At 32.1% G+C, this 27,182-nt stretch overlaps 1 protein-coding gene across 2 annotated transcripts in view; it reads right to left on the bottom strand.

The window, feature by feature from the left end:
* Positions 1 to 27,182, bottom strand: part of LOC139503924 (uncharacterized) — an 88,684-nt gene that overhangs the window by 37,243 nt on the left and 24,259 nt on the right. Inside the window, exons 8-13 of one of the 2 annotated variants that reach the window (XM_071293944.1) lie at positions 25,701 to 25,774; positions 8,802 to 8,841; positions 8,460 to 8,509; positions 5,350 to 5,411; positions 3,203 to 3,310; positions 528 to 631 (exon numbers count right to left, since the gene is read on the bottom strand). In XM_071293944.1, the coding sequence (XP_071150045.1) occupies positions 528 to 631; positions 3,203 to 3,310; positions 5,350 to 5,411; positions 8,460 to 8,509; positions 8,802 to 8,841; positions 25,701 to 25,774 (438 nt within the window). Of the gene's footprint in view, positions 1 to 527; positions 632 to 3,202; positions 3,311 to 5,349; positions 5,412 to 8,459; positions 8,510 to 8,751; positions 8,842 to 25,700; positions 25,775 to 27,182 lie in introns of both variants that reach the window. The other variant, XM_071293943.1, reaches the window with a different exon arrangement.

The following is a 27,182-nucleotide window of genomic DNA, read 5'->3' as shown; positions in this document are numbered from 1 at the left end:
ATAAAAGGACCTGAAATGACACATGTTAAACCAGAAAACTGAAACAGCCTGATCTCTGTACAAAATAATGAAAGAAAAAACAAATATAATATACAGCAACAAATGACAACCTCTTAATTAAAGTCTCATGACTAGGGATAGGCACAAACAGAATGGTGTAGGGTTGACATAGTTTGAAGGCAGGCCAATCCCTCTAACCTGTGACAGTGGTGTAACAATACAACATAAGAACATGCCTTATGTACTGATAATTGATTTTATGTTGAAAGTCTAAAAGATAAATGTTTAACAATAATTGTCTGACTTAAATTATTTGTAGTTCTTGTCCTGCTATAAATCATTTTTACTTTTTAAAGTTTTTATCTTCATTCATATCTATTAAAACTTTTCAGGAGTAACAACTCCATATTTTATGGAATGCGCTTTAGCAAGAGCTTTCCATTATTTAGTGATGAATGACACATGAATATGATTTTTTATGCATAATTAAACATTTTTCTAATTCCCTGACAAAGAGTAAAACCAACCTTTTTTAGATCGTTTATTTCCCTCTGTTTTGCATTCAAATCCTGGATCTTTTTAGACATAGCTGAAGCTAAGTTTCTGAACTGTTTCTGTGCTTTTGTGTATGCTGAAACATTAACATTTTCATTAAAAAAAATATTTTAAAATACACAGTTCAAATTAGACAAAGTGAGAACCAAATGTAGGTCAGAAAACCAAATTTAGGTCAGAAAACTAAAATTAGGTCAGTAAAAAAATTAGATCTGTTAAATTGCTGGTTCCCAAAATAAATTTGCAAAAGTTTTAACCCTTTAAACGCTACACAAAAAAATAGAAAAATGGCTGCTGCTGCTGTATTTTTTTTGTGTTCATTCATTAGAACAGTATATTCCTTTTCAGACTGCTGTATCTTTTTTATTGTACGAGATATAGAAAAAGTCATTGCATGAAAAATGCTCAGGAGAGTATGAACTGTAATGTTAGGCAGTTATTTCTGTAAATTTTTTATCCGGTTACCTGCATTTTCAGGTAATTAACAGGTAAAAGGTGTAATTTGTTACATTTGTGTTAAATTTTGAATAAAAACTACATTTTGTCTTCATCTATTTTGTTTTTTTATCTGCCATATAATAAAGAAGACACCAATTGCTCGATTCCGTAGCGTATTGCACCATACACAACGTATTATGTAATCATGGCACAAATCAGTGGCTCCGTCCTCAAAATTTTCAGTCAACCTCCGTTTTCCCCCTTTTTTCTACGTCTCGTAATGATCGATCAAATCATATTTCCCACACGAATAGAATGTAATAAACACATTGAGATAACAAGAAACCTTTTAACTAATCCTCGTCATCAGTTTCGCCATAGAAATGCTGAAATATTTCCATATTTACAGCTTCGTTTCCGATTTCCGCCATTTGGATTTGTCAAAATATTTTTTTTAAATTTCCTTCAATTTTCCTTATACTGCATGATTTTACAATAAAAATTGCCGGGATTTCAAGCGCAAATGAGACCTTGCATATCTGCGATTCATACAAGGAAAAATTAGAGAGGACCCGAATGAAAACCGAATGGTTTAAGAGTCCTTATGAAAAATCCCTTGTCATCGCGGCATATGCCGCGAATAGCAGTGGCGGACGGCGTATGTCATCGCGGCATATGCCGTGTATAGCGTTGAAAGGGTTAAAGTTTTAACATGCAGAGGTCAATCAAATAAAGTTGCCAAACCTTTGAAAATTAATAGCATGCTAATAATTGAATTTTAAAGTGTGAACATTTTTGTGTTTTATTATAAGTGTTTGTATGTTGAATGATGGAAAGTGTCTGCATACCTGCCAATATTTCAAAATGCCCATCAGGGTTTTACATTGCTGGTTCCCAAAATAAATTTGCAAAAGTTTTAACCCTTTAAACGCTACACAAAAAAATAGAAAAATGGCTGCTGCTGCTGCATTTTTTTTGTGTTCATTCATTAGAACAGTATATTCCTTTTCAGACTGCTGTATCTTTTTTATTGTACGAGATACAGAAAAAGTTATTGAATGAAAAATGCTCAGGAGAGTATGAACTGTAATGTTAGGCAGTTATTTCTGTAAAATTTTTATCCACTTACCTGCATTTTCAGGTAATTAACAGGTAAAAGGTGTAATTTGTTACATTTGTGTTGAATTTTGAATAAAAACTACATTTAGTCTTCATCTATTTTGTTTTTTTATCTGCCATATAATAAAGAAGACACCAATTGCTCGATTCCGTAGCGTATTGCACCATACACAACGTATTATGTAATCATGGCACAAATCAGTGGCTCCGTCCTCAAAATTTTCAGTCAACCTCCGTTTTCCCCCTTTTTTCTACGTCTCGTAATGATCGATCAAATCATATTTCCCACACGAATTGAATGTAATAAACACATTGAGATAACAAGAAACCTTTTAACTAATCCTCGTCATCAGTTTCGCCATAGAAATGCTGAAATATTTCCATATTTACAGCTTCGTTTCCGATTTCCGCCATTTGGATTTGTCAAAATATTTTTTTTAAATTTCCTTCAATTTTCCTTATACTGCATGATTTTTCAATAAAAATTGCCGGGATTTCAAGCGCAAATGAGACCTTGCATATCTGCGATTCATACAAGGAAAAATTAGAGAGGACCCAAATGAAAACCGAATGGTTTAAGAGTCCTTATGAAAAATCCCTTGTCATCGCGGCATATGCCGCGAATAGCAGTGGCGGACGGCGTATGTCATCGCGGCATATGCCGTGTATAGCGTTGAAAGGGTTAAAGTTTTAACATGCAGAGGTCAATCAAATAAAGTTGCCAAACCTTTGAAAATTAATAGCATGCTAATAATTGAATTTTAAAGTGTGAACATTTTTGTGTTTTATTATAAGTGTTTGTATGTTGAATGATGGAAAGTGTCTGCATACCTGCCAATATTTCAAAATGGCCATCAGGGTTTTACATGCAAGATGTTTGTCATAGTCCTACAAAATCTTTGAAGGGCCTTCAATTTTATTTCAAAGTTGTTTTTTTGCTTCTCCATGCTTTTAAAATGGTAAAATTGATTGTTTTGTTTCCTATTGTGTGACAAAATTGCTAATTCAAAATTTCCATTTAAGGGCCTTGTCTCCATTAGGGAAATCCCCCACAAATAGTGACAGTTGGCAGGTATGTGTCTGTACTTACTTGACTTATAAGCAGCATTTCTGGTAGATTTCAAAGCATCTTCAAATGTATTTATAATCATCTTCACTGCTCTGTCCCATTTTGCTGCATCATGCATTAACTCATGTTCTATTTAAATAATCATAAAATTGAGAATGGAAATGGCGAATGTGACAAAGAGACAACAACCCGACCAAAAAGCAAAAAACAGCCAAAGGCTAGGAATTGGTCTTCAACACAGGGAGAAAATCCTGCACCCGGAGGCGTGCTTCAGCTGGACATTTTTAAAAATATGTTTTTGGTTTTTTTAATAATCAAGTTTTCTTTTTAATTCTTTTTCAATTATCTTTCTTCTGTGATACACTTTTACCTGGAAGAAATTCTTCAAAGAGAACAATCACAACGGTAATCAAAACAATTTGTATGCCATTTGGTGTCTGTTAGAAAGTTTTCTCATTGGCATTTAAACCATATTCTCTTTTTTTATACAAATACTTTTCTAAAATTATTTAAAAAATATTTGTTCATGTAAAATATATGCTGTCATGTTTGTTCTTAAAAGAGATTGAAAAAGTCATATCCAGGACATGCTTCTAGGTTTCTACCTAATAAAATTGAGAAAGGAAATGGGGAATGTGTCAAAGCGACAACAGCCCGACCATAGAGCAGACAACAGCCAAAGTATACCAATGGGTCTTCAAGACTGTTAATAGATGTTGTTGTCTTTATTGTTGTTTTATTTTACTTCCTAGTGAAAGAAAACTGTGAATCAACCAACTATTACCCGAGCGCTTATTACCACTTCAGGTGTTGGGTTCACCTTGTTCAAATTTAAGACTTTTAAAGTAAAAAATCAGACATATGAAAAGATTTCATCACATTACCACTATAGATATCAGATTTCATCAGCTTACCACTATAGATATCAGATTTCATCACATTACCACTATAGATATGATTTCATCACATTACCAATATATATATCAGATTTCATCAGGTTACCACTATAGATATCACATTTCATCCCATTACCACTATAGATATCAGATTTCATCACGTTACCAATATAGATATCAGATTTCATCAGGTTACCACTATAGATATCAGATTTCATCACATTACCACTATAGATATCAGATTTCATCACATTACCACTATAGATATCAGATTTCATCACGTTACCACTATAGATATCAGATTTCATCACATTACCACTATAGATATCTGATTTCATCACGTTACCACTATAGATATCAGATTTCATCACGTTACCACTATAGATATCAGATTTCATCACATTACCACTATAGATATCAGATTTCATCACATTACCACTATAGATATCATTCTATTATCCTATTTGCCCCCCTTAACTGTTATTTTTGTAGACAGTGTGTTAATGTTAATCCCCACCATGCCTAACTCTGTTGCAATCACTTAAGACGTTTTTATAGCTGACTATGTGGTATGGGCTTTGCTCATTGTTGAAGGCTGTACAGTTACCTATAGTTGTTAATTTCTGTGTCATTTTGGTCTCTTGTGGAGAGTAATTTCATTGGCAATAACATACCACATCCTTTTTTTCATATTGTGTGTTTAAAATGAGATCAGTCATGATCAAACTTTCTCAGATCTTCTGTATTAATATAAACTTAACATGCTTAAGGAGTAGTGGTATGAAGGCCAAGCAGATCAATATTCATAAGAGACTAAATGACATAGATATAAGCAATTACAATTCACCTTTATACAGCCTTGTACAATGAGAAAAATCCAAACTATATGGTTAGATATTCCTAAGAATATATACTATAACTGCATTTAAGATATATATATATATACATAGATTTAACTCTTTTCTATAACGTTAAGTACATATGGAGAAAAAATATTTATTTCCCAATTAACATAGATGTAATGCATTTGCCATTAAAAATCTTGTTTTTTCTCTTCATGTTATTCAATAAACTCATTATAGATACCAGGACTAAATTTAGTATATACGCCAGACGCGTGTTTTGTCTACAAAAGACTCATCAGTGACGCTCGAATCACAAAAAGTTAAAAAGGTCAAATAAAGTATGAAGTTGAAGAGCATTGAGAACCAAAATTCCTAAAAGTTTTGCCAAATACAGCTAAGGTAATCAATTACAGACACTCAAACTTACCATCATAAATGATTATTCTTTCTTTTGCTTTTAATTTCATTTTCTTTGCCTCAGTTTCATTCCTGAAAACACAATGTTAGTATGTTAGAATTTCAATAAATGTCAGATTAAGAATAATTCAACTTTAGTTACTCAGACAGAGCTTTGTGTATGTGTGAGCCAAAATTTGTTCCTGTGAAAAAAGTTCCAGTGGAACTAATATCACAGGAAATATGTTCTGGGAGAACTTTTTTCATAGATAATTTCAATATAATTTGTTCCATCTCTATGAAATAAGTTCCACACTTTACCTGGTGAAATAAGTACCGGGTTGGTGAAATTTGTTCCTTACCTAGTGAAATAGGTTCCAGATTTATGAGATTTGTTCCTTACCTGGTGAAATAAGTTCTGGGTTTGTGAAATTTGTTCCTCACCTGGTAAAATAAGTTCCTAGTCTGTGAAATATGTTCCACTGGTTAAACAGGTTATCTTATATACTGAACATTTGTCATTAATGAGTTTAAAGTTATCATTCAAGTGCATTATAAAAATAAGTATAATATATTGATAATATATAATAAATGAAAAATGTAAATCATCCAATAAGAATCTCAGTGTGGACTGTAGCAAATGTTTAATTATAAACGTAAAAAATATCAAAATGACAGTCCCACTTTGAGCCAGAAAAGAGTAGGATGAAAAAAAATCTTTCAGAAAAAAATTAAAGTCAAAAATGAAAACATGAACATATGAACAAATTTGAGAAGGACAAAATAACTGATTAATGATTCCAAAAGACACGAAGAAACAAAAGACACACTCTTTTGAAACTGTTCCATGACGAGTACATGTATGACTAGAAACAGGGCCATGACATTTAACAGGAACCTAGGAGGAATACCACATAAAACATAGATACAAACTATGATAAATTACTATCACTTTATCCTGTAGAACTTTACAGTCATGCCTACAATTGCACATGTAACCCATGCCAGCACACTCAGTGCAGCATTTAGCTTGCTTTATAATTTAAGTGTAACAAGAAAATGTTTCGCTGTGCAATATGTGGCAAAGGTACTTATTTCAGTGAAAATAGGTTTGAGAAAAACTTATTCATTGATTTCTTTGAAATATGTGCATATTGGTCTTAAACTAATATCACAGGAACTTATTTAAAACTTTTAATATTAACTGGAACAAAATTCATGGAGCTATGATATTTGTTCCGGAACTTATTTCATATTTGGTAAAAAAATTAGTTCCGAAACAAATATTACAGTGCTGGAACATATTTTTTGTGATATAAGTTCCGGCGGAACATATTTCCTATGAAATTTATTCCAGCGGAACAAATGTCACGCCGGAACATATTTTTTGTTACATATGCACCAGCAGTCAACAACAAGTGAAACTGTGAGCTTCTTTTCACTGACGTGACCCTTTCCAGCACAGGAAGATGTTGACTGATGTATCTTACTATGTATCACACGGTAAAGCTGATCCGACTTATATAAAACCCTGAAACCAAATTTCAGAAATCCAAGATGTAGTTCCTGAAAAAGATGCAATCAAAAATATTCATAAGATGGACAGACAGACAGATGGACATAGCTAAAACAGTATAATTCCACCTTTTTAAAGCGGGGGTATAAGGAATAGGTATGACAAAAATATTACATAGATGGAACAACATCCCTAATGCACCTTGAAATGAGGAACTCAAAAGTCACGTGTAAACAAAAATTCTCTGTGTAGTGATATTTGACATTTTTCTATGATAAACAAGTGACTGAGCTTAACCATTTGTGATAATTTAGAAAGTAGGGGAACACAGAATAAATGTGTAAAATCTATGGAGCTATTAAATGTGTTCAAAGTATTAAATTTTCGAAGAACTTATTGTGTTAAAAATGGGATTTTTTACGATAAGTAGCCGCATCACAAAAGGATACTCGGGGTTTGCTAATTTACGGAAAAGGTAATCTCACTTTGTACCCCAAAAATTTAACCACATATGTCAAAATGTCTCAGCTTCGAAAAGAGCCATCACACATATCCAAGTTAAAGATATGGACTGAGCAACAGAAGAAAACGTTACCATTACGGCCTACGGAGAAACTAATATGCATCTTGACCAGATATTCTATAGAATTTAATTACACATTCATTTTCATTCAATGAAGTATGCTCCACGAAGAGACAATTAGAAAAAAGGAGTTTCATTACAAGGCCTTCTCTTAACATTTGAAGGCCTCTTCTATTTATCTAGCACATACTCTGATTCTTCGTTTGACCTTTATCTCCTGTTATAAACACTTATGGAATAACAGTACTGTAGTTGGAGAGTTAATTGCCACTGTCAATTGGTGCTTTCACGGTTACAAATGCAGTATTGCTGGCGACATGTAGTGGAGACAGTAAAACAAAAATTTGCAACCATCAAATCAAAATTGATGGTGGCAACTCTTTATCTACAGTACTGTTATTCCAATTCTAATGCATTACAAACAGAAATAATGTGTTAGAGCATGAAAATATATAAATTTGAAATAAAATAAAATTTCGCAAAACTTCATTAATGATTTTGGCGCAAAGGTGTCATGGCTAAATGTGACCTCATACAAATAAAAACTTTCTAACTGAAGGTTATTTATTACCGTACCTCTTGTATTCAAATTGAGATAAAATCACATCAAAACTGTTTTTGTGGTAGGTGTTGTAGGTGGTGGGCCCCCCTTAGTTAATACTGGTCAACAATAGATTGGACTATAACTTTTAGCCAATGAAAAAAAATTGTTACATAAAAAATTGCATTAGAATTACTCTTTTATCATATTAGTCACTTCTTTAAAGACTCTGTTGATTCTGACTGTTAACTAGTTTAAACTTTGACTACTATTATCACTTACTCTTTTGTTATATTACCAGCTTCTTCTAAGACTCTGGTACCTAGTTTGACCTTTAACCCCAGTAATCATTTACTCTTTTATTCTATTACCAGCTTCTTTCAAGACTCTGTTTCCTAGTTTGACCTTTAACATCAGTCATAACTTACTCTTTTATTCTATTACCAGCTTCTTTCAAGACTCTGTTACCTAGTTTGACCTTTAACCTCAGTCATAACTTACTCTTTTATTATATTACCAGCTTCTTTCAAGACTCTGTTACCTAGTTTGACCTTTAACCCCAGTTATCACTTACTCTTTTATTCTATTACCAGCTTCTTTCAAGACTCTGTTACCTAGTTTGACCTTTAACCTCAGTCATAACTTACCCTTTTATTATATTACGAGCTTCTTTTAAGACTCTGTTACCTAGTTTGACCTATGACCCCTTGTATCACTTACTCTTCTGTTATATTACAAGCTTCTTTCAAGACTCTGTTACCTAGTTTGACCTTTAACCCCAGTTATCACTTACTCTTTTATTATATTTCCAGCTTCTTTCAAGACTCTGTTACCTAGTTTGACCATCTTTTTACTGGCATCACCAAACTCTGTCAAAGATTTCCTGCAAAACAAGAACGATACTTCACTGACTGTTTTCCAAATTTTTTTATACACAGTATAAAGTAAGCTTTTATCAAGACTCTTTCAGTTTATTTTCAATCTATGAGTTTGACTGTCCTCTGGTATCTTTCGTCCTTCTTTCTTCTTAGAGCTTTGCCAGAATTAATTGTATTGGGGGGGGGGGGTCTCAGATCATACATATCCAAGTTAACACATCTTGACCCAGATAGATCTTGACCTGATAAACACTTTTACCCCATGACAGATTTGCTCTAAATGCTTTGGTTTCAGAGATAAAAGCCAAAATCTCCATGGAGGCCATCTTAGTTGGTTGGCCTGGTCACCATACACATTTTTTAAACTAGATACCCCAATGATGATTGTGATTAAGTTTGGTTAAATTTGGCCCATTAGTTTCAGAGGAGAAGATTTTTGTAAAAGTTAATGGCGACAGACGACAAGTGATGAGAAAAGCTCACTTGGCCGGTGTCATATGGTATTTTGAACCCCCTAAAAAGTGAACCTGGGGTCAAAATACCATGCGGTAAAATGACCCCGGGGTCATTATACCGCATGGTATTTTGACCCCAGGGTCATTTTTCACATATGGTATTTTGAACCCCCCTGCGGTATATTGAACCCCCCTGTTTTTTATAAATAGTATTGCAGATAATCTAATTTAGAATTTATTGGCTATCATTTTTTTTAATTTGTGGTTTTAAGTAGGGGGTTCAATATACCGCAGGGGGTTCAAAATACCATGGCTAAGTAAAATTTTCAAAATATCTTTTCCAGTATATTAAATACATACAAACTACTTATTGGAGTATTATAACTATGTTAAGGATTTAGAATAGCTTGAATTTTTGAAATTCAAAGTCTATAGTAGGGGGTTCCAAATTCAACTTCCAATATACCGCAGGGGTGTCAAAATATCATGGCTAAGTAAAATTTTCAAAATATCTTTTCCAGTATATTAAATACATACAAACTACTTATTGGAGTAATATAACTATGTTAAGGATTTAGAATAGCTTGAATTTTTGAAATTCAAGGTCTATTGTAGGGGGTTCAATATACCGCAGGGGGTTCAAAATACCATGGCTAAGTAAAATTTTCAAAACATCTTTTCCAGTATATCAAATATATACAAACTACTTATTGGAGTATTATAACTATGTTAAGGAGTTAGAATAGCTTGAATTTTTTAAAATCAAGGTCTATAGAAGGGGGTTCAATATACCGTAGGGGGGTCAAAATACCATGGCTTAGTAAAATTTTCAAAATATCTTTTCCAGTATATTAAATGCATACAAACTACTTATTGGAGTATTATAACTATGTTAAGGATTTAGAATAGCTTGAATTTTTGAAATTCAAGGTCTATACTGTAGAGGGTTCAATATACCACAGGGGGGTCAAAATACCATGGCTGAGTAAAATTTTCAAAATATCTTTTCCAGTATATTAAATACATATATATATACAAACTACTTATTGGAGTATTATAACTACAATGTATGTTAAGGAGTTAGAATAGCTTGAATTTTTGAAAATCAAGGTCTATAGAAGGGGGTTCAATATACCGCAGGGGGGTCAAAATACCACTTTGCCATGGTATTTTGACCCCCCTGCGGTATATTGAACCCCCTACTCTAGGCCTTCAATTTCAGAAATTCTGGCAATTTGAACTCTTTTATGTAGTTAGTATACACAAATAAGTAGTTTGTATGTTTTTAACTTGCTCGAAAAGATATTTTGAAAATTTTACTTTGCCATGGTATTTTGACCCCCCCTGCGGTATATTGAACCCCCTCCTCTAGGCCTTTAATTTTAGAAATTCTGGCAATTTGAACTCTTTTATGTAGTAAGAATACACCAATAAGTAGTTTGTATGTATTAAACTTGCTGGAAAAGATATTTTGAAAATTTTACTTTGCCATGGTATTTTGACCCCCCCTGCCGTATATTGAACCCCCTACTCTAGACCTTTAATTTCCAAAAATCTGGCAATTCTTACTCTTTTATGTAGTTAGAATTAACCATTAAGTAGTTTGTATGTATTTAACTTGCTGGAAAAGATAATTTAAAAATTTCACTTTGCCATGGTATTTTGACCCCCTGCGATATATTGAACCCCTTACTCTAGACAATACAAAAAATTCTGGCAATTTTAACTCTGATATGTAGTTAATATACACCAACAAGTAGTTTGTATGTATTAAACTTGATGGAAAAGATATTTTGAAAATTTTACTTTGTCATGGTATTTTGACCCCCCTGCCGTACGTACATTGAACCCCTTACTCTAGACTTTTAATTAAAAAAATTCTGGCAATTATAACTTTTTTATATAGTTAGAATACACAAATAAGCAGTTTGTATGTATTAAACTTGCTAGAAAAGTTATTTTGAAAATTTTACTTTGACATGGTATTTTGACACCCCCCCCCCTGCGGTATATTGAACCCCCCTACTCTAGGCCTTTAATTTCAGAAATTCTGGCAATTTGAACTCTTTTATGTAGTAAGAATACACCAATAAGTAGTTTGTATGTATTTAACTTGCTGGAAAAGATATTTTGAAAATTTTACTTTGCCATGGTATTTTGACCCCCTGGGATATATTGAACCCCCTACTCTAGGCCTTTAATTTCCAAAAAAAATCTGGCAATTCTTACTCTTTTATGTCGTAAGAATACACCAATAAGTAGTTTGTATGTATTTAATTTGCTGGAAAAGATATTTTGAAAATTTTACTTTGCCATGGTATTTTGACCCCCCTGCCGTATATTGAACCCCCTACTCTAGACCTTTAATTAAAAAAATTCTGGCAATTCTAACTTTTTTATATAGTTAGAATACACAAATAAGCAGTTTGTATGTATTAAACTTGCTGGAAAAGTTATTTTGAAAATTTTACTTTGCCATGGTATTTTGACCCTCCCTGCGGTATATTGAACCCCCTACTCTAGGCCTTTAATTTCAGAAATTCTGCCAATTTGAACTCTTTTATGTAGTAAGAATACACCAATAAGTAGTTTGTATGTATTTTACTTGCTGGAAAAGATATTTTGAAAATTTTACTTTGCCATGGTATTTTGACCCCCTGCGATATATTGAACCCCTTACTCTAGCCAATTCAAAATATTCTGGCAATCTTAACTCTTATATGTAGTTAATATACACAAACAAGTAGTTTGTATGTATTAAACTTGATGGAAAAGATATTTTGAAAATTTTACTTTGCCATGGTATTTTGACCCCCCTGCCGTATATTGAACCCCTTACTCTAGACCTTTAATTAAAAAAATTCTGGCAATTCTAACTTTTTTATATAGTTAGAATACACAAATAAGCAGTTTTAATTGTATGTATTAAACTTGCTGGAAAAGTTATTTTGAAAATTTTACTTTGCCATGGTATTTTGAACCCCCTGCGGTACATTGAACCCCTTACTCTAGACCTTTAATTAAAAAAATTCTGGCAATTCTAACTTTTTTATATAGTTAGAATACACAAATAAGCAGTTTGTATGTATTAAACTTGCTGGAAAAGTTATTTTGAAAATTTTACTTTGCGATGGTATTTTGACCCCCCTGCAGTATATTGAACCCCCTACTCTAGGCCTTTAATTTCAGAAATTCTGGCAATTCTAACTCTTTTATGTAGTTAGAATACACCAATAAGTAGTTTGTATGTATTAAACTTGTTGGAAAAGATATTTTTAAAATTTTACTTTGCCATGGTATTTTGACCCCCCTGCAGTATATTGTACCCCCTACTCTAGACCTTTAATTTCCAAAAATCTGGCAATTCTTACTCTTTTATGTAGTAAGAATACACCAATAAGTAGTTTGTATGTATTTAACTTGCTGGAAAAGATATTTTGAAAATTTTACCCTGCCATGGTATTTTGACCCCCCTGCGGTATACTGAACCCCCTACTCTAGGCCTTTAATTTCCAAAAAAAATCTGGCAATTCTTACTCTTTTATGTAGTAAGAATACACCAATAAGTAGTTTGTATGTATTTAATTTGCTGGAAAAGATATTTTAAAAATTTTACTTTGCCATGGTATTTTGACCCCCTGCCGTATATTGAACCCCCTACTCTAGACCTTTAATTAAAAAAATTCTGGCAATTCTAACTTTTTTATATAGTTAGAATACACAAATAAGCAGTTTGTATGTATTAAACTTGCTGGAAAAGTTATTTTGAAAATTTTACTTTGCCATGGTATTTTGACCCTCCCTGCAGTATATTGAACCCCCTACTCTAGGCCTTTCATTTCAGAAATTCTGCCAATTTGAACTCTTTTATGTAGTAAGAGTACACCAATAAGTAGTTTGTATGTATTTAATTTGCTGGAAAAGATATTTTAAAAATTTTACTTTGCCATGGTATTTTGACCCCCCTGCCGTATATTGAACCCCCTACTCTAGACCTTTAATTAAAAAAATTCTGGCAATTCTAACTTTTTTATATAGTTAGAATACACAAATAAGCAGTTTGTATGTATTAAACTTGCTGGAAAAGTTATTTTGAAAATTTTACTTTGCCATGGTATTTTGACCCTCCCTGCGGTATATTGAACCCCCTACTCTAGGCCTTTCATTTCAGAAATTCTGCCAATTTGAACTCTTTTATGTAGTAAGAGTACACCAATAAGTAGTTTGTATGTATTTTACTTGCTGGAAAAGATATTTTGAAAATTTTACTTTGCCATGGTATTTTGACCCCCTGCGATATATTGAACCCCTTACTCTAGACAATTCAAAATATTCTGGCAATTTTAACTCTTATATGTAGTTAATATACACCAACAAGTAGTTTGTATGTATTAAACTTGATGGAAAAGATATTTTGAAAATTTTACTTTGCCATGGTATTTTGACCCCCCTGCCGTATATTGAACCCCTTACTCTAGACCTTTAATTAAAAAAATTCTGGCAATTCTAACTTTTTTATATAGTTAGAATACACAAATAAGCAGTTTGTATGTATTAAACTTGCTGGAAAAGATATTTTGAAAATTTTACTTTGCCATGGTATTTTGACCCCCCTGCGGTATATTGAACCCCCTACTCTAGGCCTTTAATTTCAGAAATTCTGGCAATTTGAACTCTTATATGTAGTTAATATACACAAACAAGTAGTTTGTATGTATTAAACTTGATGGAAAAGATATTTTGAAAATTTTACTTTGCCATGGTATTTTGACCCCCCTGCCGTATATTGAACCCCTTACTCTAGACCTTTAATTAAAAAAATTCTGGCAATTCTAACTTTTTTATATAGTTAGAATACACAAATAAGCAGTTTTAATTGTATGTATTAAACTTGCTGGAAAAGTTATTTTGAAAATTTTACTTTGCCATGGTATTTTGAACCCCCTGCGGTACATTGAACCCCTTACTCTAGACCTTTAATTAAAAAAATTCTGGCAATTCTAACTTTTTTATATAGTTAGAATACACAAATAAGCAGTTTGTATGTATTAAACTTGCTGGAAAAGTTATTTTGAAAATTTTACTTTGCGATGGTATTTTGACCCCCCTGCAGTATATTGAACCCCCTACTCTAGGCCTTTAATTTCAGAAATTCTGGCAATTCTAACTCTTTTATGTAGTTAGAATACACCAATAAGTAGTTTGTATGTATTAAACTTGTAGGAAAAGATATTTTTAAAATTTTACTTTGCCATGGTATTTTGACCCCCCTGCAGTATATTGTACCCCCTACTCTAGACCTTTAATTTCCAAAAATCTGGCAATTCTTACTCTTTTATGTAGTAAGAATACACCAATAAGTAGTTTGTATGTATTTAACTTGCTGGAAAAGATATTTTGAAAATTTTACCCTGCCATGGTATTTTGACCCCCCTGCGGTATACTGAACCCCCTACTCTAGGCCTTTAATTTCCAAAAAAAATCTGGCAATTCTTACTCTTTTATGTAGTAAGAATACACCAATAAGTAGTTTGTATGTATTTAATTTGCTGGAAAAGATATTTTAAAAATTTTACTTTGCCATGGTATTTTGACCCCCCTGCCGTATATTGAACCCCCTACTCTAGACCTTTAATTAAAAAAATTCTGGCAATTCTAACTTTTTTATATAGTTAGAATACACAAATAAGCAGTTTGTATGTATTAAACTTGCTGGAAAAGTTATTTTGAAAATTTTACTTTGCCATGGTATTTTGACCCTCCCTGCGGTATATTGAACCCCCTACTCTAGGCCTTTCATTTCAGAAATTCTGCCAATTTGAACTCTTTTATGTAGTAAGAGTACACCAATAAGTAGTTTGTATGTATTTTACTTGCTGGAAAAGATATTTTGAAAATTTTACTTTGCCATGGTATTTTGACCCCCTGCGATATATTGAACCCCTTACTCTAGACAATTCAAAATATTCTGGCAATTTTAACTCTTATATGTAGTTAATATACACCAACAAGTAGTTTGTATGTATTAAACTTGATGGAAAAGATATTTTGAAAATTTTACTTTGCCATGGTATTTTGACCCCCCTGCGGTATACTGAACCCCCTACTCTAGGCCTTTAATTTCCAAAAAAAATCTGGCAATTCTTACTCTTTTATGTAGTAAGAATACACCAATAAGTAGTTTGTATGTATTTAATTTGCTGGAAAAGATATTTTAAAAATTTTACTTTGCCATGGTATTTTGACCCCCCTGCCGTATATTGAACCCCCTACTCTAGACCTTTAATTAAAAAAATTCTGGCAATTCTAACTTTTTTATATAGTTAGAATACACAAATAAGCAGTTTGTATGTATTAAACTTGCTGGAAAAGTTATTTTGAAAATTTTACTTTGCCATGGTATTTTGACCCTCCCTGCGGTATATTGAACCCCCTACTCTAGGCCTTTCATTTCAGAAATTCTGCCAATTTGAACTCTTTTATGTAGTAAGAGTACACCAATAAGTAGTTTGTATGTATTTTACTTGCTGGAAAAGATATTTTGAAAATTTTACTTTGCCATGGTATTTTGACCCCCTGCGATATATTGAACCCCTTACTCTAGACAATTCAAAATATTCTGGCAATTTTAACTCTTATATGTAGTTAATATACACCAACAAGTAGTTTGTATGTATTAAACTTGATGGAAAAGATATTTTGAAAATTTTACTTTGCCATGGTATTTTGACCCCCCTGCCGTATATTGAACCCCTTACTCTAGACCTTTAATTAAAAAAATTCTGGCAATTCTAACTTTTTTATATAGTTAGAATACACAAATAAGCAGTTTGTATGTATTAAACTTGCTGGAAAAGATATTTTGAAAATTTTACTTTGCCATGGTATTTTGACCCCCCCTGCGGTATATTGAACCCCCTACTCTAGGCCTTTAATTTCAGAAATTCTGGCAATTTGAACTCTTTTATGTAGTAAGAATACACCAATAAGTAGTTTGTATGTATTTTACTTGCTGGAAAAGATATTTTGAAAATTTTACTTTGCCATGGTATTTTGACCCCCTGCGATATATTGAACCCCTTACTCTAGACAATTCAAAATATTCTGGCAATTTTAACTCTTATATGTAGTTAATATACACCAACAAGTAGTTTGTATGTATTAAACTTGATGGAAAAGATATTTTGAAAATTTTACTTTGCCATGGTATTTTGACCCCCCTGCCGTATATTGAACTCCTTACTCTAGACCTTTAATTAAAAAAATTCTGGCAATTCTAACTTTTTTATATAGTTAGAATATACAAATAAGCAGTTTGTATGTATTAAACTTGCTGGAAAAGTTATTTTGAAAATTTTACTTTGCCATGGTATTTTGAACCCCCTGCGGTACATTGAACCCCTTACTCTAGACCTTTAATTAAAAAAATTCTGGCAATTCTAACTTTTTTATAAAGTAAGAATACACAAATAAGCAGTTTGTATGTATTAAACTTGCTGGAAAAGTTATTTTGAAAATTTTACTTTGCGATGGTATTTTGACCCCCCTGCAGTATATTGAACCCCCTACTCTAGGCCTTTAATTTCAGAAATTCTGGCAATTCTAACTCTTTTATGTAGTTAGAATACACCAATAAGTAGTTTGTATGTATTAAACTTGTTGGAAAAGATATTTTTAAAATTTTACTTTGCCATGGTATTTTGACCCCCCTGCAGTATATTGTACCCCCTACTCTAGACCATTAATTTCCAAAAATCTGGCAATTCTTACTCTTTTATGTAGTAAGAATACACCAATAAGTAGTTTGTATGTATTTAACTTGCTGGAAAAGATATTTTGAAAATTTTACCCTGCCATGGTATTTTGACCCCCCTGCGGTATACTGAACCCCCTACTCTAGGCCTTTAATTTCCAAAAAAAATCTGGCAATTCTTACTCTTTTATGTAGTAAGAATACACCAATAAGTAGTTTGTATGTATTTAATTTGCTGGAAAAGATATTTTAAAAATTTTACTTTGCCATGGTATTTTGACCCCCCTGCCGTATATTGAACCCCCTACTCTAGACCTTTAATTAAAAAAATTCTGGCAATTCTAACTTTTTTATATAGTACGAATACACAAATAAGCAGTTTGTATGTATTAAACTTGCTGGAAAAGTTATTTTGAAAATTTTACTTTGCCATGGTATTTTGACCCTCCCTGCGGTATATTGAACCCCCTACTCTAGGCCTTTCATTTCAGAAATTCTGCCAATTTGAACTCTTTTATGTAGTAAGAGTACACCAATAAGTAGTTTGTATGTATTTTACTTGCTGGAAAAGATATTTTGAAAATTTTACTTTGCCATGGTATTTTGACCCCCTGCGATATATTGAACCCCTTACTCTAGACAATTCAAAATATTCTGGCAATTTTAACTCTTATATGTAGTTAATATACACCAACAAGTAGTTTGTATGTATTAAACTTGATGGAAAAGATATTTTGAAAATTTTACTTTGCCATGGTATTTTGACCCCCCTGCCGTATATTGAACCCCTTACTCTAGACCTTTAATTAAAAAAATTCTGGCAATTCTAACTTTTTTATATAGTTAGAATACACAAATAAGCAGTTTGTATGTATTAAACTTGCTGGAAAAGATATTTTGAAAATTTTACTTTGCCATGGTATTTTGACCCCCCCCTGCGGTATATTGAACCCCCTACTCTAGGCCTTTAATTTCAGAAATTCTGGCAATTTGAACTCTTTTATGTAGTAAGAATACACCAATAAGTAGTTTGTATGTATTTTACTTGCTGGAAAAGATATTTTGAAAATTTTACTTTGCCATGGTATTTTGACCCCCTGCGATATATTGAACCCCTTACTCTAGACAATTCAAAATATTCTGGCAATTTTAACTCTTATATGTAGTTAATATACACCAACAAGTAGTTTGTATGTATTAAACTTGATGGAAAAGATATTTTGAAAATTTTACTTTGCCATGGTATTTTGACCCCCCTGCCGTATATTGAACTCCTTACTCTAGACCTTTAATTAAAAAAATTCTGGCAATTCTAACTTTTTTATATAGTTAGAATATACAAATAAGCAGTTTGTATGTATTAAACTTGCTGGAAAAGTTATTTTGAAAATTTTACTTTGCCATGGTATTTTGAACCCCCTGCGGTACATTGAACCCCTTACTCTAGACCTTTAATTAAAAAAATTCTGGCAATTCTAACTTTTTTATATAGTTAGAATACACAAATAAGCAGTTTGTATGTATTAAACTTGCTGGAAAAGTTATTTTGAAAATTTTACTTTGTGATGGTATTTTGACCCCCCTGCAGTATATTGAACCCCCTACTCTAGGCCTTTAATTTCAGAAATTCTGGCAATTCTAACTCTTTTATGTAGTTAGAATACACCAATAAGTAGTTTGTATGTATTAAACTTGTTGGAAAAGATATTTTTAAAATTTTACTTTGCCATGGTATTTTGACCTTCCTGCAGTATATTGTACCCCCTACTCTAGACCTTTAATTTCCAAAAATCTGGCAATTCTTTCTCTTTTATGTAGTAAGGATACACCAATAAGTAGTTTGTATGTATTTAACTTGCTGGAAAAGATATTTTGAAAATTTTACCCTGCCATGGTATTATGACCCCCCTGCGGTATACTGAACCCCCTACTCTAGGCCTTTAATTTCCAAAAAAATCTGGCAATTCTTACTCTTTTATGAGGTAAGAATACACCAATAAGTAGTTTGTATGTATTTAATTTGCTGGAAAAAATATTTTTAAAATTTTACTTTGCCATGGTATTTTGACCCCCTCCCCCTTTTTTTTACCATGGAAAATCAAAACTACCCTTATATATATATATATACATATGTTATCATGGTTATAATTACAAATAATTAAAGCATTCAAGCTACATATGGTCTAGTTATAATGTGTCAATAAGTATTTTGAATGACATTTTGTTGGTAAAGACTTCAGAGCACTTATACCAAGCTAAGATATTTCTTTTAATTAAGCATGGAAAATGTACCTCCCCTTCTTGTATGAATGATTTTTTAATCTATGATAAGCTTTAGAATAATGTAAAATGTTCTAATATTCATCTAGGATGAAAAAAACAGGGGGGTTCAATTTACCATGGGGGTTCAATTTTCCATACAGGGGGGGGGTTCAATTTACCATAGCGGTATTTTTGACCCCGGTGTCATATGGTATTTTGAACCCCATGGTAAATTGACCCCGGGGTCAAAATACCGCTATGGTAAATTGAACCCCCCCATGGTAAATTGAACCCCCTCTGTATGGAAAATTGAACCCCCATGGTAAATTGAACCCCCCTGTTTTTTTCTTCCTAGATAAATATTAGAACATTTTACATTATTCTAAAGCTTATCATAGATTAAAAAATCATTCATACAAGACGGGGAGGTACATTTTCCATGCTCAATTAAAAGAAATATCTTTGCTTGGTATAAGTGCTCTGAAGTCTTTACCAACAAAATGTCATTCAAAATACTTATTGACACATTATAACTAGACCATATGTAGCTTGAATGCTTTAATTATTTGTAATTATAACATATGTATATATATATATATAAGGGTAGTTTTGATTTTCCATGGTAAAAAAAGGAGGAGGGGGTCAAAATACCATGGCAAAGTAAAATATCTTTTCCAGCAAGTTAAATACATACAAACTACTTATTTGTGTATTCTAACTACATAAAAGAGTTCGAATTGCCAGAATTTCTGAAATTAAAGGCCTAGAGTAGGGGGTTCAATATACCGCAAATACATCAAAGTTTATGCATACAAACTACTTGTGTGTGTATATTAACTACAAATAAGAGCTAAAATTGCCAGATTTTTTTAATTGTCTATAGTGAGGGGTTCAATATACCGCAGGGGGTCAAAATACCATGGCAAAGTAAAATTTTCAAAATATCTTTTCCATCAAAGTTTATACATACAAACTACTTGTGTGTGTATATTAACTACAAATAAGAGCTAAAATTGCCAGATTTTTTTAATTGTCTATAGTGAGGGGTTCAATATACCGCAAGGGGTCAAAATACCATGGCAAAGTAAAATTTTCAAAATATCTTTTACATCAAAGTTAATACATACAAACTACTTGTGTGTGTATATTAACTACATATAAGAGCTAAAATTGCTAGATTTTTTTGAATTGTCTATAGTAAGGGGTTCAATATACCGCAGGGGGGTCAAAATACCATGGCAAAGTAAAATTTTCAAAATATCTTTTCCATCAAAGTTAATACATACAAACTACTTGTGTGTGTATATTAACTACAAATAAGAGCTAAAATTGCCAGATTTTTTTAATTGTCTATAGTGAGGGGTTCAATATACCGCAAGGGGTCAAAATACCATGGCAAAGTAAAATTTTCAAAATATCTTTTACATCAAAGTTAATACATACAAACTACTTGTGTGTGTATATTAACTACATATAAGAGCTAAAATTGCTAGATTTTTTTGAATTGTCTATAGTAAGGGGTTCAATATACCGCAGGGGGGTCAAAATACCATGGCAAAGTAAAATTTTCAAAATATCTTTTCCAGCAATTTTAATACATAGAAACTACTTATTTGTGTATTCTAACTACATAAAAGAGTTTGAATTGCCAGAATTTCTGAAATTAAAGGCCTTGAGTAGGGGGTTCAATATACCGCAGAGGGGTCAAAATACCATGGCAAAGTAAAATTTTCAAAATAACTTTTCCAGCAAGTTTAATACATAAAAACTGCTTATTTGTGTATTCTAACTACATTAAAAAGTTAGAAATGCCAGAACTTTTTAAATTAAAGGTCTAGAGTGAGGGGTTCAATATACCGCAGGGGGGTCAAAATACCATGGCAAAGTAAAATTTTCAAAATATCTTTTCCATCAAAGTTAATACATACAAACTACTTGTGTGTGTATATTAACTACAAATAAGAGCTAAAATTGCTAGATTTTTTTGAATTGTCTATAGTAAGGGGTTCAATATACCGCAGGGGGGTCAAAATACCATGGCAAAGTAAAATTTTCAAAATATCTTTTCCATCAAGTTTAATACAAACAAACTACTTGTTGGTGTTTATTAACTACATATAAGAGTTAAAATTGCCAGAATTATTTGAATTGTCTATAGTAGGGGGTTCAATATACCGCAGGGGGGTCAAAATACCATGGCAAAGTAAAATTTTCAAAATATCTTTTCCAGCAATTTTAATACATAGAAACTACTTATTGGTGTATTCTAACTACATATAAGAGTTAGAATTGCCAGAATTTCTGAAATTAAAGGCCTTGAGTAGGGGGTTCAATATACCGCAGAGGGGTCAAAATACCATGGCAAAGTAAAATTTTCAAAATAACTTTTCCAGCAAGTTTAATACATACAAACTGCTTATTTGTGTATTCTAACTTCATTAAAAAGTTAGAAATGCCAGAACTTTTTAAATTAAAGGTCTAGAGTGAGGGGTTCAATATACCGCAGGGGGGTCAAAATACCATGGCAAAGTAAAATTTTCAAAATATCTTTTCCATCAAAGTTTATGCATACAAACTAGTTGTGTGTGTATATTAACTACAAATAAGAGCTAAAATTGCCAGATTTTTTTAATTGTCTATAGTGAGGGGTTCAATATACCGCAGGGGGTCAAAATACCATGGCAAAGTAAAATTTTCAAAATATCTTTTCCATCAAAGTTTATACATACAAACTACTTGTGTGTGTATATTAACTACAAATAAGAGCTAAAATTGCCAGATTTTTTTAATTGTCTATAGTGAGGGGTTCAATATACCGCAGGGGGTCAAAATACCATGGCAAAGTAAAATTTTCAAAATATCTTTTCCATCAAAGTTAATACATACAAACTACTTGTGTGTGTGTATATTAACTACATATAAGAGCTAAAATTGCCAGATTTTTTTGAATTGTCTATAGTAAGGGGTTCAATATATCGCAGGGGGTCAAAATACAATGACAAAGTAAAATTTCAAAATATCTTTTCCAGCAAGTTTAATAAATACATCTACCTATGGGTGTATTCTAACTACATAAAAGAGTTAGAATTGATAGAATTTCTGAAATTAAAGGCCTAAAGTAGGGGGTTCAATATACCGCAGGGGGGTCAAAATACCATGGTAAAGTAAAATTTTTAAAATATCTTTTCCAGCAAGTTTAATACATTCAAACTACTTATTGGTGTATTCTAACTACATAAAAAAGTTCAAATTGCCAGAATTTCTGAAATTAAAGGCCTAGAGTAGGGGGTTCAATATACCGCAGGGGGGTAAAAATACCATGGCAAAGTATAATTTTTAAAATATCTTTTCCAGCAAGTTTAATACATTCAAACTACTTATTGGTGTATTCTTACTACATAAAAAAGTTCAAATTGCCAGAATTTCTGAAATTAAAGGCCTAGATTAGGGGGTTCAATATACCGCAGGGGGGTCCAAATACCATGGCAAAGTAAAATTTCCCCCTACTATAGACCTTGAATTTCAAAAATTCAAGGTTCTAACTCCTTAACATAGTTATAATACTCCGATAAGTAGTTTGTATGTATTAAATAAACTGGAAAAGATATTTTGAAAATTTTACTTAGCCATGGTATTTTGACCCCCTGCAGTATATTGAACCCCCTGCTATAGACCTTTAATTTCAAAAATTCAAGCTATTCTAACTCCTTAACATAGTTATAATACTTCAATAAGTAGTTTGTATGTATTAAATAAACTGGAAAAGATATTTTGAAAATTTTACTTAGCCATGTTATTTTGAACCCCCTGCGGTATATTGAACCCCCTACTATAGACCTTGAATTTCAAAAATTCAAGCTATTCTAAATCCTTAACATAGTTATATTACTCCAATAAGTAGTTTGTATGTATTTAATATACTGAAAAAGATATTTTGAAAATTTTACTTAGCCATGGTATTTTGACCCCCCTGCGGTATATTGAACTCCCTACTATAGACCTTCAATTTCAAAAATTCAAGCTATTCTAACTCCTTACATAGTTATAATACTCCAATAAGTAGTTTGTATGTATTTAATATACTGGAAAAGATATTTTGAAAATTTTACTTAGCCATGGTATTTTGACACACCTGCGGTATATTGAAACCCCTACTATAGACCTTGAATTTCAAAAATTGAAGCTATTCTAACTCCTTAACATAGTTATAATACTCCAATAAGTAGATTGTATGTATTTGATATACTGGAAAAGATATTTTGAAAATTTTACTTAGCCATGGTATTTTGAACCCCCTGCGGTATATTGAACCCCCTACTATAGACCTTGAATTTCAAAAATTCAAGCTATTCTAAATCCTTAACATAGTTATATTACTCCAGTAAGTAGTTTGTATGTATTTAATATACTGGAAAAGATATTTTGAAAATTTTACTTAGCCATGGTATTTTGACCCCCCTGCAGAATATTGAACCCCCTACTATAGACCTTTAATTTCAAAAATTCAAGCTATTCTAACTCCTTAACATAGTTATAATACTTCAATGATAGTTTGTATGTATTAAATAAACTGGAAAAGATATTTGTAAAATTTTACTTAGCCATGGTATTTTGACCCCCCTGCGGTATATTGAACCCCCTTCTAAAGACCTTGAATTTCAAAAATTCAAGCTATTCTAAATCCTTAACATAGTTATATTACTCCAGTAAGTAGTTTGTATGTATTTAATATACTGGAAAAGATATTTTGAAAATTTTACTTAGCCATGGTATTTTGACCCCCCTGCGGTATATTGAACCCCCTACTATAGACCTTCAATTTCAAAAATTCAAGCTATTCTAACTCCTTAACATAGTTATAATACTTCAATAAGTAGTTTGTATGTATTAAATATACTGGAAAAGATATTTTGAAAATTTTACTTAGCCATGGTATTTTGACCCCCCTGCGGTATATTGAACCCCCTACTATAGACCTTGAATTCAAAAATTGAAGTTATTCTAACTCCTTAACATAGTTATAATACTCCAATAAGTAGTTTGTATGTATTTAATATACTGGAAAAGATATTTGTAAAATTTTACTTAGCCATGGTATTTTGACCCCCCTGCGGTATATTGAACCCCCTACTAAAGACCTTGAATTTCAAAAATTCAAGCTATTCTAAATCCTTAACATAGTTATATTACTCCAGTAAGTAGTTTGTATGTATTTAATATACTGGAAAAGATATTTTGAAAATTTTACTTAGCCATGGTATTTTGACCCCCCTGCGGTATATTGAACCCCCTACTATAGACCTTGAATTTCAAAAATTGAAGCTATTCTAACTCCTTCACATAGTTATATTACTCCAATAAGTAGTTTGTATGTATTTAATATACTGGAAAAGATATTTTGAAAATTTTACTTAGCCATGGTATTTTGACCCCCTGCGGTATATTGAACCCCCTACTATAGACCTAGAATTTCAAAAATTCAAGCTATTCTAACTCCTTAACATAGTTATAATACTCCAATAAGTGGTTTGTATGTGTTAAAAATGCTGGAAAAGATATTTTGAAAATTTTGCTTAGCCATGGTATTTTGACCCCCCTGCGGTATATTGAACCCCCTACTTAAAACCACAAATTTAAAAAAATGATAGCCAATAAATTGTAAATTAGATTATCTGCAATACTATTTATCAAAAACAGGGGGGTTCAATATACCGCAGGGGGGTTCAAAATACCATATGTGAAAAATTACCCCGGGGTCAAAATACCATGCGGTATAATGACCCCGGGGTCATTTTACCGCATGGTATTTTGACCCCGGGTTCACTTTTTAGGGGGTTCAAAATACCATATGACACCGGGGTCAATTTACCATGGGGTTCAAAATACCATATGACACCAGGCCAGATGAGCTAAAAAGTGCCTTCCTTACCCCACACATTTATTTTTGGAACAGCCCTTATTATTTAGATGTTGAATTGTTATAATTTCAGTGTGTAACATTGCAATGCACTTATACAACATGTACTATGAACTATTTCTCACTAATAATAACTGTATTCTGTAAAAAGTAGCTGTGAGAAACTTAACTACTGGTCTTTGGACCTATGTGCAAAAGTGCATAGCATGGAAATAGTAAGTAACTATAAGCATAGTATGCCTTCCACAATGAGCAAAAACCATAATGTAAAGTTAGTTATAATAAAATTGAAAAAGAAAATGGTAAATATGTCAAAGCGACAACAACCTGATCATATAGCAGACAACAGACGAAGTCTTGATATGAAATAAGGGGAATCAAGAAAATCAAGTCTGATTTACAACAAAAAAATTAAAGACAAACTAATATGACAGACCCTATGGTACTTTTTAAGTAGAGACTATGCTTAATACTTACATAACATCAGTCTTAGTGATGTCAGTTGATTTGACAAATTTTTCAAATTCTGCATCCATACCTTTATCCAGTGCCTGAAATATAGTAAAAAGTATATTATCTATTGTTGAAGGTCATATGTAGATGTTTAATTACCCCGTATCTCATGTTATTTACATAAATTTGCTCAAAATGAAGACATAAACAGTGACAAATTTAAATAAATCTTCATGTAAGGCCAAATAAAATCCCTATATGGAATTTACTGACCTCATATATATCGTCTTAGGTTACTAGCACACGTACTGTGTAAGGAATTTATCTTAATACCGACTGACTTTACATGTAGTATTTAGACTATTGGTCTATCAAAGTGATTAAGTCTTCAATACTTAGTTTTGACATATATTTAAGAACCTACTACCATTTTTCTATTCAAAAAACAAATGCCAACAATAACAATGTGTTAATTAGCTTTAAATTTGTTTCATGATGTATTTCAATCATTCATTATCAGTTTCTTCGTCTGTTTAAACCTTTCAGATTACTTTTTTGATTTGAAATGGAAGTAACTTCTTACTAACCCTATATGGTTGCTAACCCTATATATATATGATAACTTACCATCTTATGTATTGTTAAGGGCACCCTATACCAAATATATATATAGTCACCACCTGTACTCCGTAAACCAATCATATCCCCATAAATCTATAGGAGGTACGATAAAGAATAATACATGGCAAAATCCACATCGCGTGCTGTATCACTTCAAGTCCTGAGGGCTGAGATTGGTTGAGTGGTGATACAGCATGCGATACGGATTTTACCATGCATTGATCTGTTTATCATATATTTTAACAAAATCAGATGCGTGATATTTCAGCAAACAACTGTTTGATTCTGAAGGGGTTCGAAGCCTGGCAGATTTTAGAAATAAATAATCTGGTCTTATCACACATAAAAATATAAATACACTGAAACTTCTAAAAACCAGCTGCCCTTCGGACCACGGAAAACATAAAATTATGAATATACTGAACATATGTTCTGGACTTATGTTGCCACTCCTGTGCATTGATCTGTCTAACATTCCATGTATACTGTCAAGAGACATTACTGATTTTTACATTATGTTGTATAATTTGAGCAAATATGTTACCACTTGTATAATTAATTAATTTGACCAAATGTTACCACTTAATGTTTAGTTATGTATTAATCTGTTTATCATATACTTTTAACAATATCAGCATAATATGTTCTTAAGGCATTTCTGCATCAAAACAGATTTGTGGTATGAGATTCTATTCTCTACTGTCATCCATCCAAGCAGTGGAGCTGATGATAAAAGTGGATCATCATCTAAAATGAGTCTTGCAGCCCTTTTCTGTAATTTTATTATTCTGACTAGCTAATTTTTAGCACAACCACTCCAATTAATACAACAGTAATCTATCAGTGGGAGAATATAACCATTATAAAATAATTTTCTGAAATCAA

This window comes from Mytilus edulis, chromosome 14 (assembly GCF_963676685.1).
Source record: "Mytilus edulis chromosome 14, xbMytEdul2.2, whole genome shotgun sequence".
In the NCBI taxonomy this organism is placed as follows: domain Eukaryota; kingdom Metazoa; phylum Mollusca; class Bivalvia; order Mytilida; family Mytilidae; genus Mytilus; species Mytilus edulis.
This window is presented reverse-complemented; position numbering and strand designations above follow the sequence as displayed.